Source organism: Macrotis lagotis, chromosome 1 (assembly GCF_037893015.1).
Source record: "Macrotis lagotis isolate mMagLag1 chromosome 1, bilby.v1.9.chrom.fasta, whole genome shotgun sequence".
In the NCBI taxonomy this organism is placed as follows: domain Eukaryota; kingdom Metazoa; phylum Chordata; class Mammalia; order Peramelemorphia; family Peramelidae; genus Macrotis; species Macrotis lagotis.
The window spans coordinates 100805029-100820603 of NC_133658.1; the positions used below are offsets into that span (position 1 = coordinate 100805029).

The 15575-nt window shown below is 36.0% G+C and overlaps 1 protein-coding gene across 2 annotated transcripts in view; it reads left to right on the forward strand.

Moving 5' to 3' along the window:
• STON1 (stonin 1) overlaps positions 1-13449 on the forward strand; it is a 67383-nt gene extending 53934 nt beyond the window's left edge. For both annotated transcript variants that reach the window (XM_074205558.1, XM_074205567.1), the window contains exons 3-4: positions 3286-3488; positions 4690-13449. In XM_074205558.1, coding sequence (XP_074061659.1) covers positions 3286-3488; positions 4690-4764 — 278 coding nt within the window. In that variant the 3' untranslated portion in view covers positions 4765-13449. The remainder of the gene's footprint in view (positions 1-3285; positions 3489-4689) is intronic.
• The last annotated feature ends 2126 nt before the right edge of the window (positions 13450-15575 follow it).

The following is a 15575-nucleotide window of genomic DNA, read 5'->3' on the forward strand; positions in this document are numbered from 1 at the left end:
CTGGTGTACCCTTGAATTGAATTGGGAAGAGAGGATGTAGCATAAGTAATAATATAAGGGCGTATAAGTACCAAAAGAATGGAATAGAAAAAAGTGTCTAATAGTTGGAAGGAGAGATCATTGTAGACCAGAATAATCATTGAGGGCTTCATAGAAGAAATGGCTTAGAACTAGGTCTGAAAAGATGGGTAAGCTTCTTTTGCAGTCTAAGGACATTCTAGGAAATTTGAGTAAAGAACTGCACTTCTTCACAGTTCATTTTTTTAATTAACTGAACAGATATTTTTATTGTCCTAAATGTTTCTATCTTAAAGCTGAATGTTGAGAACTGGATATAGAAGTTTGTATTTTATTATAATTTTGCTGTAGTGAAAATGTTGACATTGCCAGGCCTCCTCTTCCCTACTTCCTTCCTTTTTTAAGCTTACCTAGAATATATGCTAGTGATTCTGGATGATCTCTTAGCCGCCATTCTGATATATGTGCTAGAAAATAATAAATTCTCTCAAGTATTTTACTTAAATATGTATATTTGTTTGGATATGTAGAATCATAGTTACAAATATAGTTAAGGGTAAAGATTAGAAAAGTATTCTTAGTATTCTAAGTATACAAGTTTTCTAAGACGTAGGTTCTATTCTTGACTCACCTACTAATTAGGCGTATTACCATAGGAAGGTATTCAGTTTGCTGTAAAATGATCCCTAGGACTCCTATTAATTCAAATATTATATGATTTGTAGGGCTTCCCAAAAATTTAAGTATAGCTTTAGATTTCTAAACCTGCTTTTAATAGTTTAAAATTTTACTAAGACTTTTTGGGATGACTTTGGGATTTAAAAACTTACAAAGTATTTTTCTCTTACCATTCCCATGAAGTATTAGGTAGTACAAATATTACTATCCCCATTTTAAAATTGAAAAAAAAATTTCTAGATAGTCTAAGGTCACTTGAGTAGTATCAGAGATGGGATTTGAACCCAAGTCTTCCTCTCTCTGCCCTGTGTCCCAGACTTCTAAGTCCAGTGTTAGATAATTGTAAATATTTGTTGCTTTATATATATAGGTTGATCCCTTAGATTTTTCCAGCTTCAGAGTGCTCTAGTTCTGCATAAAAGTAAAAGGCTGTTTTCTCTTCTTGATTTAAAGGAATAGAAAGGTAGTCATACCCAACTTTACTTATAGCTTTCATATTGTTATTGTTAATTTTATTTGTAGTATTAATAGTATATAAACAACTGGAGGGATATTCATTTAGAAAAGAAAGATGTTAAGGAGACAGATGTGTGCTTTGACCTTACAAGCATCCTTAGGTATTAACCTTTGTCTGGTTCTGGGAAATAAAGTCACACCTGTAGACATAATTGTTTCTATTGAATCTAGAAATAGATTCAGAGATGGGTGGTGGGGAATTGTGAGGTGTGTGCAGGGTTAGGGTCTGTGGTGTTTGATGCTGTAGCAGACAAAAGAAACTAGAGCCTTTTCTAAATACATTCTTCTATTCTGGTTTTTGCAAGGCAATAGGGTTAAGTGGCTTGCCCGAGGTCACACAACTAGGTAATTATTAAGTGTCTGAGGTCGCATTTGAACTCAGGTCCTCCTGATTCCAGGGCTGGTGCTCTATCCACTGTGCCACATTTTTCTATTCTGGATCAGGACTTTTTAAAGATCTTTTTGTATCACATGGACCTGCATTGGTAGTCTGGTGAAACCTATGGACTGTTTTTTTCTTTTTTTAGATTTTGGCAAGGCAAATGGGGTTAAGTGGCTTGCCCAAGGCCACACAGCTAGGTAATTAGTAAGTGTCTGAGACTGGATTTGAACCCAGGTACTCCTGACTCCAGGGCCGGTGCTTTATCCACTGTGCCACCTAGCCACCCCTGGACTATTTCTTAGAATAATACTTTTAAATGTACAAAATACCATAGATAAAAGGAAATTGCTTATAGTGAAAGTAAATATGTAATTTCCTGCCCCCCTCAAATCTAAATTCACAAATCCATAAATTCCATCCATGGAACTATTAGGTCTGTGAACCTGCTTAAGAAAGTCTGATGAGGGTGAGCAGATAGGTCCTTATCCCTTTCATTGTGCCAGTCAGAAATAGACAAAATACAGGGGTATTTAGTTCTAGAAAACTCTTGGTCTCAAGGCTTTCACCCCTGGTTTCATCTGTCATCCTGGCTATTTATATATTTCCCCATTCTTTCTTTGGGGGAAGGGACCAACCAACATCATAGGTAGTAAAGAATGACAGGCAATTAGTCATTCAGAAAATAAGCCATATCTTTTTAGACTTGGTTTAATTCCTTAAGTCGTATTTTAGTGAAAACTTTTCTACAGCTAGGACCATCTTTATCATTTCAATGAAGCAGAATGTCCAATCTATCTAGGCTTCTAAAATGCCTTTTATTCAATATATTTATCCTTATTTGATATGTGTGGATACTTTTGCTAATGCAAACCAGAGATCTTTTGCAAAACAATCAGGTCAGTCTTGATGCCAGTTACTCAACATCTTTCTGACTCTGTGGTACATGGACAAACATACACATGTCATCAGGCTTAAAGTCTTAGAATATACTTTTGAAGTGAAAAAAAAAACAAATATTAGGGCAAATCATAAAGGCAAAAATATAATCCTTTACTCTATGTATTTGAAAGTGAGCTTTAAAAGTGAATGGGAAAGAAACTTAATTTTGATAAAGAGCATTTTGGAGTTAGCATTTAATTTTCTGAAATGCAATGAAATCTTATTCATTTAGATTTCACTAATTCAGTATTTGTTATTTAAACTAGATTTGGGGTAAAGTTTTTCTCTGCCAGGTCTATGGAGAAAAAGTTTGCAGAACATATGAATGGTGGTATAGGTAAGATTACTGGAATTTGTTAAATCTCTCTGAATATTACATGTTTTGAAGTTAGTTAGTTTAGTAATACTATGTGAATGGTATTATTTATTACAAAAGAGACATCAATTAATTAAAGCAGACCCAGCAGGACTTTTGTTTGGAAGCATCTTATTAGCAAAGTAGCTTAGTTGCTTGATTTTCTGGAACCTTGGGGAGGGGGAACACATTCTACAATCCTTTTTCTAACCCCAATTGACTTCCTCTCTCATCACAAATTAGTGAGATCTTCCAATTTGTTCTTAAATCAAACTTATATTTGCTCTAATGTTTCTGGATCTGTTTGACTAACTACACAAAAGTAAAGAATATCTCATGTATTCAAAGGGAATGGGGCAATTACTTTGACTAACCATTTGCTATTTTATTCCCTAAGGTCCTGATCATCCCCATAGTTTGTCATACAAACTAGAACTTGGATCAGACCAAGAAATTCCTTCTGATTGGTACCCATTTGCTACAGTTCAGTTTGTCATGCATAACAATTATGCTTCTAAGACAGAAATGAAGTCTATGGGCATAGAGAGTGATGTCCAGCCCCAGAAACATGTTGTTCAGAAAGCTTGCTATAATTGCCAGGTGAGTCTTAAGCTCTCTGATCTAACTAGGGGCTAAGGGAACTGTGAGGCAGTTTAGTTTTAAGTGCTTTGTTTGAACTGCTTAAGTAGCTATATATATGTATGTAATTAAGTGTATATTTGGAATATTTGAGACAAAGAACATAATCATAGATATCTGACTAGTTAGTAGTAAGCACAATGTGCCTATGAGAGAACATATGTTCCTTGACCACCAAGAACATTCCTTAGGAAAGGCCTTAACAAAAATAAAGGGAATTTCCAGAAGATGTACATACATTGAAACCAGAAATAGAATGTAAGCTTCTTGAGTACATGAACTATTTTTATTTTTATCTTTGTATACCCCAGCAGTTTGTGTATAGTAGGTGCCTAGTAAATGTTGAATGAATTAATACAATATTATGTTGATATTCCCTAGCCTAATGCAAGGAAATAGATGTTTACAATGTTCAACATCTTTTATGTATTTTTTTGAAAAGACACACTTCTTTGTCCTTGTGCCCCCCCAAATACCTATCCATATATTCCTAGACTTTGTCTTCCTTCAATTATTCAGCTGATCTGGACAAATAATTATTTAGATAAACTCTTGCTTCAAACTTATCATGTTACCCTGAAATGTTCCAAAATTTAGTGTTTCATACTTGGTTTTGTTCCTATCTCTCACAGAAGCAACATTTCCCAATAATAATTTTAAAAAAAATTTTATCTTTTGCTTTTGCCTCACCTTCATTTCCAAATATGTCTTTTCCAATAATAATTTAAAATTCACTTATGTAGCTTATCGGATCTTGTTCTGCCATTTTGTTTTTTTCCATGTTGGGTCCCACAGAACAAGTAGTATATTCATGTTACATATCAATAGCACCAGCTCATGATTTTATCCTATAGTAGCATAAATTATCACACTTATAGCTATGCTGATAAATTTCATATCAACATTTAAATGTGTATACATTTTAGTGAAACACTATTTATGGGTTGACTGAGGGGTAAGTGTTATGTTCTGGAAGCTAGTCTGAGCATAGGATCTCTATGGCTTACTGCTTATAATGTGGCTTACATACATATGTTAAAAAATGGATACCTCAGTTATTCATAAAATAAACCCGTTATATTATTATTATTATTAATATTATTATAGTATTATAACCATGTTCTTTTTATTAATACATTCCATGTTTTGTTTTTTATCGCAGGTTGAAATAGAAAAGAAATGGATTAGAATTGATGGAGAAGACCCACATAAGGCTGGAGATTGTATAACTCAGTAGAAGAAACAAAATCTGACAATGAAAAAGAGTGACCCAATCTTCAGATATGTACTTCCACAAAAATAACAATAACAAGTCCCAACAAACAATATACTATTGGATAGGAATAGATACTGAACTACTCATTTCATTGGGATGAAAAAGTCCCACTGGGAACATTTGCATTTTTTAGAATATAGCAAAAAAAAAAATACCAAAAAGGGCCGTGTTCTATGTTTGGAGAAATCTAGCATCTGAAATCCATCATAGACTCAATGTTATTTTCAAGAAAGTCCTGTCCTCAGTGTTCTGATCTAAAACCATTCTCCTCTATGCAAGGCTTTTGTTTCTTGAAACTTAATGGTGTTGGTCATGGTAATTGATGTGAGCTAGTGACTAGATGACCCAAAGTAGCTGCTCTTCTAGGATATTCAGTGTCTGACTACATTAAAACTATCCTGAAACATTGCTTTTCTTCCTTTATTCTGCCAAACCTTCTTGTCCTATTGGCACCCTTATTTGAGAATGGGGAGATGAAACCCAAACCAATCAATTTAGCTTTTTTTTTTTTTGTCAGTGGCATTGGAAAAAGGACTTTGAGTGATAGAATATTGAAACAATAATGTAAAATGGAGGTTTGGGATATATATTGTTAAGAGAAACAAAATCTAGGTTATAGTCTCAGCTCTGTTACTTTCTAGTCATATGACTTTGGGCTGATCACTTCAAACTCTTTTGAGTCTCAGTTTTCCTTTCTCTAAATTGGGGTTAATACTATCTGGGTTTTCTACCACACAGAGGATAATTTGTTAACTGATCCAACACCTTTATTTAACAGATAAGAAATTAAAGTCCAAAGAAGCTAAATGACTTTTCCAGGGTCACACTAGTAGTAAGTGGTAACATTGAGATTTGAAATTCAGGTCCTCTGCCTCCATGACTACTGTTGTCCACTTCTTGGGAAGCATTTTAGCAAAATAAGCCAGGATTATGAATTTAAATGACCTATGACTTCTTTGGATAGTCTTTAGCCACTTTTACCCACTTCAGGACTTGTGCTGCAAATGTATATGAAATACTATATGAAACACTCCACTCATGTGGAGAAATATTTTTATTTTGCCAAGTCATTAAGAAAATGAATGACTTTGTCTTGAAAAGGGTATTCCTTTCAAAAATAGAATCCTAACATTGTGCCCATTGTACTTCTGGACTTTGATAACCCTGAAGTCTTACTTTGGGCAATAGTTGAAACATGCAAATAATATCAAATAATGCAAATGATGTCAAAATTTAAAAAAAATACATGAATATTATTCTGATAAAGTTAACATACTAAAAAATTACTAGTCTAAATTATTTTTTAAATCCTGAGATAAACCTCAATGGATGAGAAATCCAAATCATATAGCCAAAAAAATTTATTTTCTCCCTTGGAGAAGTTAAGCATAAGGGAAGAAGATGAGAAAATATGAGATTATTCTGAAGTAACTACATAAGGTTGATTCTAAAATAGCCAGATAGATGATTATAATCATTGAACATCAGGGGCAACTAGATGGGACAGTGGATAGAGCAGCAATCCTGGATTGAGGAAGATGTGAGTTCAGATTTGTCCTCAAATTCTGGACAAGTCACTTAACCCCTAAAAATCATAATCTTTTGGCATCTATTGAAAACCCTACAGTAGTTTTTTTTTTTTTTAATTCTGATCAACCCTCCCATATATAAGGAAAGGTTAGTTTTCCAAGTGTAACTAGTCTTGCATTTCTGCATAAATATCTTGGAAAGGAAATCTCTCAGAGAGACTACGCTTCACTTAGTATTTAGTCTTAAAAGCTATTTATCAATATCTACTAAAGCAATAAATGGTCTAACATTTTCTCAGACAACAGTTATCTGTTTGACTTAAAATTACTTCTGTAGATTTTATTTAATATTGTATAGCATTTATTTTAATCTATTTGCTCAATAAACCAGAAATTTTTTTTCCTTTTCCATTTCTTGGTGGTCTGCATAAGTAAGCAGGTTTTATTGCTTCTTTGTCTATAAAGATAAAGTAATATAAAATACATTTCTATTACTCTTTAAAACTGTTCTTGATTTGATATTTGTGATTCTGTAACTTCATCTCTGTGGGTACTTCCCTTATCAATGCAGATCAAAATCTATTTATACCTTCTCCTGCTTTGCAGTTCTTATCCATGTCTTTATATCTATATGTATATGTATGTATATGCATATATACATATATATATATATGTATGTATATATAAAATTTACAGTCACTACTCAATAGGCTGGAAGCCTTCCTCTGACTAAATGAATTCAAACATCTAATGCTTAAAATTCATCTTGGATGAAATGGAGGGTGAATTGTTTATGTGCCTACAACTTTTCCTTTATTAATCTTCCTTCCATTCCTCCTTTGTCCATTTCTTTTTCATCTGATGTGCCCTGGTTCTTTAACTCCATTGATCTGGTTAGCACAAAGCAATTCAAGAGTGAGCTAGTCCTCTGAATCTGTAGGATTCTTCTAAGGAATTTCATTGGAATAATTTTATCATTTCTTTATAAACCTGTTTTATGCCCACAAAGAACTTGAATCTTGATTCAAATGAGTTTAATGAATATTTAAACTTGGAATAAATTCAGCTAATGACTCAATTAATTGCCCCTCCCTGCTCTACAAGTTGGCAATTATCTTTGGGCGTCCCACTGTCAGGGTTTTTTCCTCACATCGACAGGCTGCTTCTTTGTAGAATCTTGAGATTCAGTATGCAGAATATAAGCAAAAGTGAAGCTAAGATCCAGCCTGAGAGTCTGTGGGAAGGCAAAGGTTGATGACATTAACAGCGGTATGCCAAAGCTTAATTGTTAATTTACACATTTACAAGGATCCTTAAATATTCATTACTTACTGTTAAATTAACATTCTGTGATAGGCTTTGGGCTTCTTAGTAAAATTTTTCTGACCTTTGAAATGGCAGGAGGTCAGCTATGACATAGGAACTCAAGCAAGAAGCAAGGAACAATCAATTAGATTTACAAATTAGAAGTAAAATGTTATCTCCTAGGGACAAGCAGGTAAGAGATAATTGCCACCACTCCCCCCCCATTAAGGGGAGATGTGGTAATGTCAGACTTTGAATTCTGCTTCTCTGTCCAGGTGTGAGCTAAATCCACAATCTGTGACTTGGACAGTCTAGGATACCACCTATTAGAACATTCCAAGTCTTTGAATCAAAAGTTAATTCAGTTGTCAAAATGGCCCCTTTTAACAGTTGACTATATTGCAAATGGCTGCTCCTGACCTGGTGTTTTAATACAAATCATTTTTTTTAACTGTTGTCAGTAGCATGCTGAGATATTGGGCAGCATTTCCTTGGAGCAATTTAGAAAAGGGAGCAATTTGTTACCCAAATGCAAGGTTTGTTGGTAGGGAGGGAATGATTGAACATTTTTATTGTATCAATATGAACCTTAAAAGAAAGCGAAATGAAACTAAGCAAATAAGCCCCGCAGAGAATGCTGCCTTGGAGTTAGATAGTAATTCCATTCACATTCTATAACACAGATTCTACTAACAGGAAGCTGCTGGTGATTTTGAAACTGGCCATTTGTCAGTGTGGAAGCAATTTCATATACAACAGCATCTGTGAAAACATTGGGCAATGCTATGTCCTAATCTTTCTGAGTGAGGTTCTGTTGTTTTCTGGGGGTTCAGCCAGTGTAATCAGATTAGATCTGGTGTTTATTGTCTCCTTGAGAGATGGAGTTTTGGGGGGAGAGAGAGACAGAGACAGAGACAGAGAGACAGAAACAGAGAGAACATTCTAAGGTACTTAGCCTTTGATATCTAGAAAGATGAGTAAATCAGATTGACTCCACAAATGAACAGATTGTGTGATGATGATGATGATTAGCCTGAAAATAGTTAAGATGGTTAATTGTAAATATCTGAATTTGGTTTAGTGACTTGAGAATTTTCCCTCTTTGTATAGGAATGAAGCTTTCCATCCCTGAAAAAAAATGCCACCCTAGTGGTTTTCATTTCGCTTTCTTTTAAGGTTCATATTGATACAATAAAAATATTCAATCATTCTCTCCCTATTTCCCATTGAATTACTATTTTCCCCCTCAAGGCTAGTATTCTTAATCTGTTTCTGTACAACTTGGTTTATTTGAATATGAGGTTAAAACATTTAACTTCTAGTATATACATAGACAGTATTTCTGGGTTTCTTTTTCTTAGGATAACTGTAGATGAGTTCAGAATGTATGGCTGATTAGATAGATCCAATGTTTTGGTTGGCTATATGCTGACAGAAATATAGACTTGATTACTCTGTAGATAAAGTAAGTCAATTCTTCGCAGTAATGAACACTGTGGTTAGAGAATCTTTCTTAAGGCAGAAAAATAAAATTGTTACAAATTAATTAGAATGAACAAATAGTTATCCTAGGATGTTCAATAGATTCCGAATGATTTGGAGTCATGAGGAGAGGGGAACTGAGGTTCATTGGAATCATAAGATTTAAGGGTTGAAGCTTAAAAAGATGAAGTATAAGACTCTCATTTTTAAAGTTGAGGAAAAGTCACCTTTTCAAGGACACAAACCCAATGGGCTAACTTGTTAATATTTAGCAGATGGTTTGCGTATATTAACATGAATGAAAAAGTCAAATTAAGTTTAATTCTCTACACTTTCCTTATTCTGTTTCCATAGAATATATTGTTTATGTTACTGAACACTAACTTATGACTAGTGTTTGTCTCAGAATTATTGCTTCAGATGTTTTAACTCAGTTTAGATGAATTGGTCAATCATTCAAACAGTGCCAATTTTGTTTTGCAAAAGGTTGTATTGCAAAAATTTTCTTTGCTGATCAGCAGTTATGATTAGCTTGCCACCAAAGTTAAAACTTTTTTTTGTTGTCATTTGACAATTTATGCATAACAGTGTTTATGGCATGTGCTTTGCTCAGAATATCATTTTATACTCTGCTAAGTAAATATAACCCAAGTCAAGTTTCTTTTCTTTTAAGCAACCCTTCTGGGGCTACTCTCCAACTTTCCCTCAAAGGTCTGGTCTCCAGAAGATGGTGGCCTCTTCCTTTACAGTTCTATGGCTAACATTGAGGGGCTGGGGTTGTTAGAATGGTTGCTCACAAACCCTCACTGGTTTACTTTTCCTTTGACTACCAGTCAGTTGCCTCAATTACTTTTAACAAAGGTATTTATGAAGCTGGTCTAGAAAGAACAATTGGTATAAAACATTTCCCCCCAAATCTAGGGCATATTTTCCACTTACATATACAAAGTCTCTTGATAGAATATGCTTAAATGTACAATATTAATGAGATATACATGCAGAGAACATGTGTGGCCAAAGGGCACATTCCCAGCTTTTGGTTACTGGAAACTGTCTGCTCTTCAAAGGGTTTTCATCAAGTTTCCCTTTTGTGAAGCTCTTTTCTGCAAGGTAAGGAACAAACATTTAGTAATTGCCTCTGATGAGCCAGACATGGGGCTAAGTGCTTTACAAATAATCTCATTTGAGATACAACAATCCTAGGGAGTAGACCTTATTATGATCTCTATTTTATGGTTGGAACTGAGGCAGACAAATTAAGTGATTTGTCTAGGGCCACACAGTAAGCATCTGAGGCAGGATTTGAACTCAGGTCGTCCTGACTCCAGGTCTAACACGTTAGCCAATGTACCGCCTAGCCATTTCTAGGAGTCCAAGGGATTATGCCTCTGTGGAGTCCACAGTTGGCACTTAGCTCTGATTTAAGGGGTCTCATCCTCTGAAGCCATTGCTGTTTTCAGGTGGCTGTCATGGTCATTGGCAAGAGTTTCCTCTGTCATTAGCCCCAACTACTGCCTGGCTAATGTCAGCACTGTCAGTCACCTGCAGAGCCTAGCAGGGTGTGGGTTCCTCTCAGGGAATTGGCTACAGCTCCTTCACCATCAGACTGACCAGCTGCTGGAATGTGCAATTCCAACCTGTCTTGCTTTCTTATCCATAGACCCAGACATGTGTCTTATTCTTTTACCCAATCGTTAGCTATTTCCTATGCTGTATCTTCTATCTTTACACAATGATTAAAACATTGTATTTCTGTTTTTGATTAAATGGTTTAATTGGGCCATCTGGGCCTTCTGTGATTACATTAATTGGGGTTGGGGTGGAAATACCATTATATTCATAACAAAATATTTTATAAATTACATATTGACTTTTAAAAAAAGAATTAAAGATGTATTTCTAATAGTCATTCTGTGTGATTTTTTTTTGTCAAGGTGATTATTATAGCATTTATTTTTGCTTTGGAATCAATTTCAATAAACAAATAATTGAATATGTCAGATGCATGCATGTTATAAAAGAATCAGTTAATATAGCATCAAAATATACTGGAAAAATAAAAATTATGTCATGTCACTATTGATAAGGACTTAGGCACATAGAATCATAGTTTAAGCTAGAAGGGAACTCAGAGGTCATTTAGTGCAACTTCCTTATTTTACAAGAGAGGAAACTGAGGCACAGAGAGGCAAAGTGATTTTCCCAACTTCATACATATAATAAGTGACAGAGTTAGAATTTGAACCTCCAAGTCCTTTGGCTCCAAATACAGTAAGTGTTCTTTTCATTCTACTCTACTTCACTTTTTTGGGTCTTTGGAAAGTATTTCTCCATATTTAAGGTTTAATAGCTTTGTTTTTGTTTCTATCAGATTTACAACCTATTTGAAAATGACATTTTAAAATTTTGTTTTCTGTTATTCATTGGTTCTGACTCTTCTTGATTCCATTTGGGGTTTTCTTGGCAAGGATAAAAGAATGGTTTGTCATTTTACAGATAAGAAAACTGAGACAGAGTCACACAGCTGTTAAGTGACTGAGGCTGAATTTGAGTTCCAGGCCAGTACTCTATTCTTGTTTCTACCTCACTGCCTGAAATTTAGGATACAAGTACTGTACATGATGTATTCTAGATCCCTCTACAAGTGAAAAAATGACTTCTATAGAAGTAAACTGTCAGACTAGCAGAAATGAAACCTTCACACTTCCTCTGGTAACATCATCAGCTTTCATGATTAAAGTATTTTATTCCCACTTTTGATTAATTGACTTTAATTGGACTGTCATCATTATAATATGAAACTAGAATAGATCTAGCCATCCTCAGATTTATCCAACCCCAGTTTTCCACTTGAACTTTGGTTCCTCAGCACCAATTGCCAATTTAAATTGGATGCCCTAGAGACATTTTAGACCCAAACATCCAAAATAAAATTCTCTTTTCCCCTGAGTCCCACTCTTTTCCAACCCTCCCTATTTCTATCAAAGACACCACAGCCCTTTCATTCTCTCAGGTTCATAATCTCAGCAGTGTCCTAGACTCCTCACTTTCTCTCACCTCATGTATCTAATCACTTGCCAAATCTTACTGTTTTTACTTCTACAACACTCTTCCTCTGTACTCACACAACTAACACATTCATTCAGACCCTCATCACCTTCCACACAGATGATTGCTACTATCTCCTAATGGGTCTCTCTGCCTTCAGTTTCTCACCACTCTGGTTCATCCTACACTCTCCTGTTAAAGTAATTTTTCCTTAAGTGAAGTTCTGACTGTGTTGTTCCCTTATTCAATCAATGACAGTGATTTCCTATTGCCTCGGGGGGAAAAAAAACCCCAAATAAATAAAGCCTTCTGTTTAGCTTTTACAACGTTTTATGGCCTGCCCTGAAATGATCTTTCTGACTTGTTTGGGTCTGGCTGTCCCTGTCACACTCTGGGATCTAGCTAAACTGACCATTCTTCAGTTCCTCCCATAGGACACTCATTTTCTGTTCATGCTTTTTCCCTGGCCATCCCATATGCCTAGGGTGCCCTCCTTCCTGGTCTCCTCTTCACATAGCCTCTCTCTAAAGTGGTGAGGCACCTTTCTTTTTGACAAGGGCCATTTGAATATTTATAATATCATTTACAGGACATACAAAATTATCAACTTAAAAATTAGTCTGCTGTGTTTGTCAATAATTTAATTAATCCACCCCTAAAAAAGCTCATAGATTTATTGAATTTCGAGTCCTGCCTTCAGTTGCCAGGGTAATGCCAGACCAAATGATTTCAAAGACCTTATACCGAGAAGAGAAATCCATGTCTAATCTTGGGTTCTTTCTCATTAGTGATGACTTTCTCTTTGCATTACTAAAACTGGCTTCCAAATTTCTTCTGGTTAATCAGAGAGGGAGAGCATGGCGACAAACCAGGATCCAGAGGAGAACACTATTCCTTGTGTTTTGAACTGTATCTACATTAGCAGATTTCATGGGAATGAGCTCATTGCACAGGAGGACAGGAAGGGAAGAATTTCTAATATTGTCAAAACAAAAAGTCCTTGATTCATATAATCCTCCAAGGATGTTTTTAGAGGAGCCCTGCCTATTTTTCAGTGACAAATGATAGAGTGATAGTCTCTGTTGCAAATGACAACAGAGGCATTTGGTAGAAGTGAATAAATTATGGAGTCAAGAAAATCCTAGTCCAAATCTGGTCTTAGATTACGTACAAGCTGTGTGACCCTGGGAAGGTCACTTCCCCTCTGGTTACCTCAAGTTTTTTTGACTATAAAATAAAATAATAGCACCAGGGTTGTTATGAGATTCAACAGAGTCTGGGACTAGTAGGAACTAAACAAATGGTTATTCTCTTTATGATTTTCTTGATTAATTAATTACCCATGGAAATAGAAAACAGTGGTTAGATTCGATTATCAACATTAGATGTTTCCAAGCATCATTGATTTCCTGAATCTGGAAAGCATCACACAATAATAATCATTAGCACTGATATTATGTTTTGAGATTCATAAAGAGCTTTACAAAATGCCTTACCCCTTTATATCTATAGAATCTCACTTAATCCCCAATCTGTGAGCTACATGCTATTGTTATCATTTTATAGATGAGGAAACTGAGGTTGAGAGTTTATAAGTGACTTGCCTAAGGGTCCCTTACTGTGTAGGCTTCTGAAGCAGGATTTGTACTTTGGTCTTTCTGTCTTCAAGTTCAGTGCTCTGCCCCTGGCAGGTTCTGTTCATTTGTCCCCACTGAGTCCTTACAACTTTCTCCTCTTCCCTGATCAGTGCTTGCATCTCTTTTCTCCTCTCCCAGTGTAGTATTTTGGTAGTCTGTTCTTCTATGGAAATTGTATGTGAGGTGGGACTTCCCATTGCTCCTGTGGCTTTCTTGGACAGCAGGTGCCATTGTGCATCTTATTTTAACTTGGATGCCCATGATTTTGTTTCCCCCATATAGTCACTCATGTCTGTATCCAGGGACATGACAGCTACCTTTTACTTTCATTCTCATATAACCATACTTACAACGCCTTTGGGGTCATGCAAGAATGGAGCTTATTGTACATACATCTTATCTTAGATCGCAAGAATTATATTTTTCCTGATTAACATTTTTATCTGGGAGCACATTTTTGAATTTCCCACAGAATGGCTTTGAATTTTATGGACTAGAGCTGACAGTTCATTATTGGAACAGAAGGCGGCGCTCACGACTAGGCCTGCAGCTTCCCAGGTTTCTGGGCAGCAGAATTGGAATGTGATGGAGCCTGTATTAAGATTAATAGAAGATCCCCGGGCAATTTGTAAATCATATCTAGACATTGTGGAGCATAATTAAAACTAATGCAATGAACAAACACTTAAAGTATTCCTAATTCTTAAGAGTGAAAGTGCAGTTCAATAACAATTTGGAAAAGTTGCAAGGATTTAAACAGCAAGCCTCTCTCTAAATATTTATATTTATAGGACATGAAGGAATATTACTTTCCATTATATCAGATTTTCAATGTGGAATTGATTATGTATGTGGGGTGAAAGGGAGTGTTGTGGAACAATTTATTGCTCACATTCTATATGAATTCTTGTTAGTTTTGTCCCTTTGGAGGTCCTGTATTTGTCTTCTGAGGTGATTTCTGGGATTATTTTTTGCAGCTATAAAGTACAGTCATGTGTAAGGCCTGTTCAACCCTAGGTTAAGGCAACTCCCTTTCCACTAACAAGGATACACAGCTGGAGTCTTGGAGTCTCTGACATTCCAGGGTGTCAGGCTTCAGGGGAATGAATGTCTTTGGACATGTAGCCACCATTGATCTTGGGTACATGTTTTTATCCTAATTTCTCCTTTTCCTCTTGCTCCCTCCTCCTTTCCTCCCCTTTTCCTTTTTTCCCCCTTTCCCTGCCTTCTCCCCACTCTCCTTTATCCTCCTTCTCCCCCTCCTACCCCCTCTCCTCCTCTTCTTCTTCTTTTTCCTCCTCTCCCTCTTCCCCCTCCTTCCTCCCCTTCCCTTCCTTTCCCCGTGTCCCCTTCTCTTTCTCTCCTCCTTCCCCTTCTCTTCCTTTCCCCCCTCCCTTCTCTTTTCTCCTCCTCCTTTTCTTGTGTGAAGATTTATTGCCTCCTGTTCATCAGAATACATGGCCTCACAAGTACATAATAAAGATGCTACCAAGCCCCCATACTTTTCTAACAAGAAGGGTGAACAAACAAACCACAGAGCCACTTAACAGCTCCTGGCTGTGCTACCCAGCCACCCTCCAAAACTTCCTTATCTCCTCACTACCCTCCTAGGCAAGCTTTTTGCAACTTGCAGAATGTCCTAACTACTACTTCAGATAGCAGCCTCTTTCCTTCTTCCTTTTTCTTTTCAATATCTGGTTCCAGCAGCCCCAAGCAGAAGTGTGGAAGCCTGCAGCCCTTGGAGCAGCTGCCCTCAGGAGCTGTGGCTTAG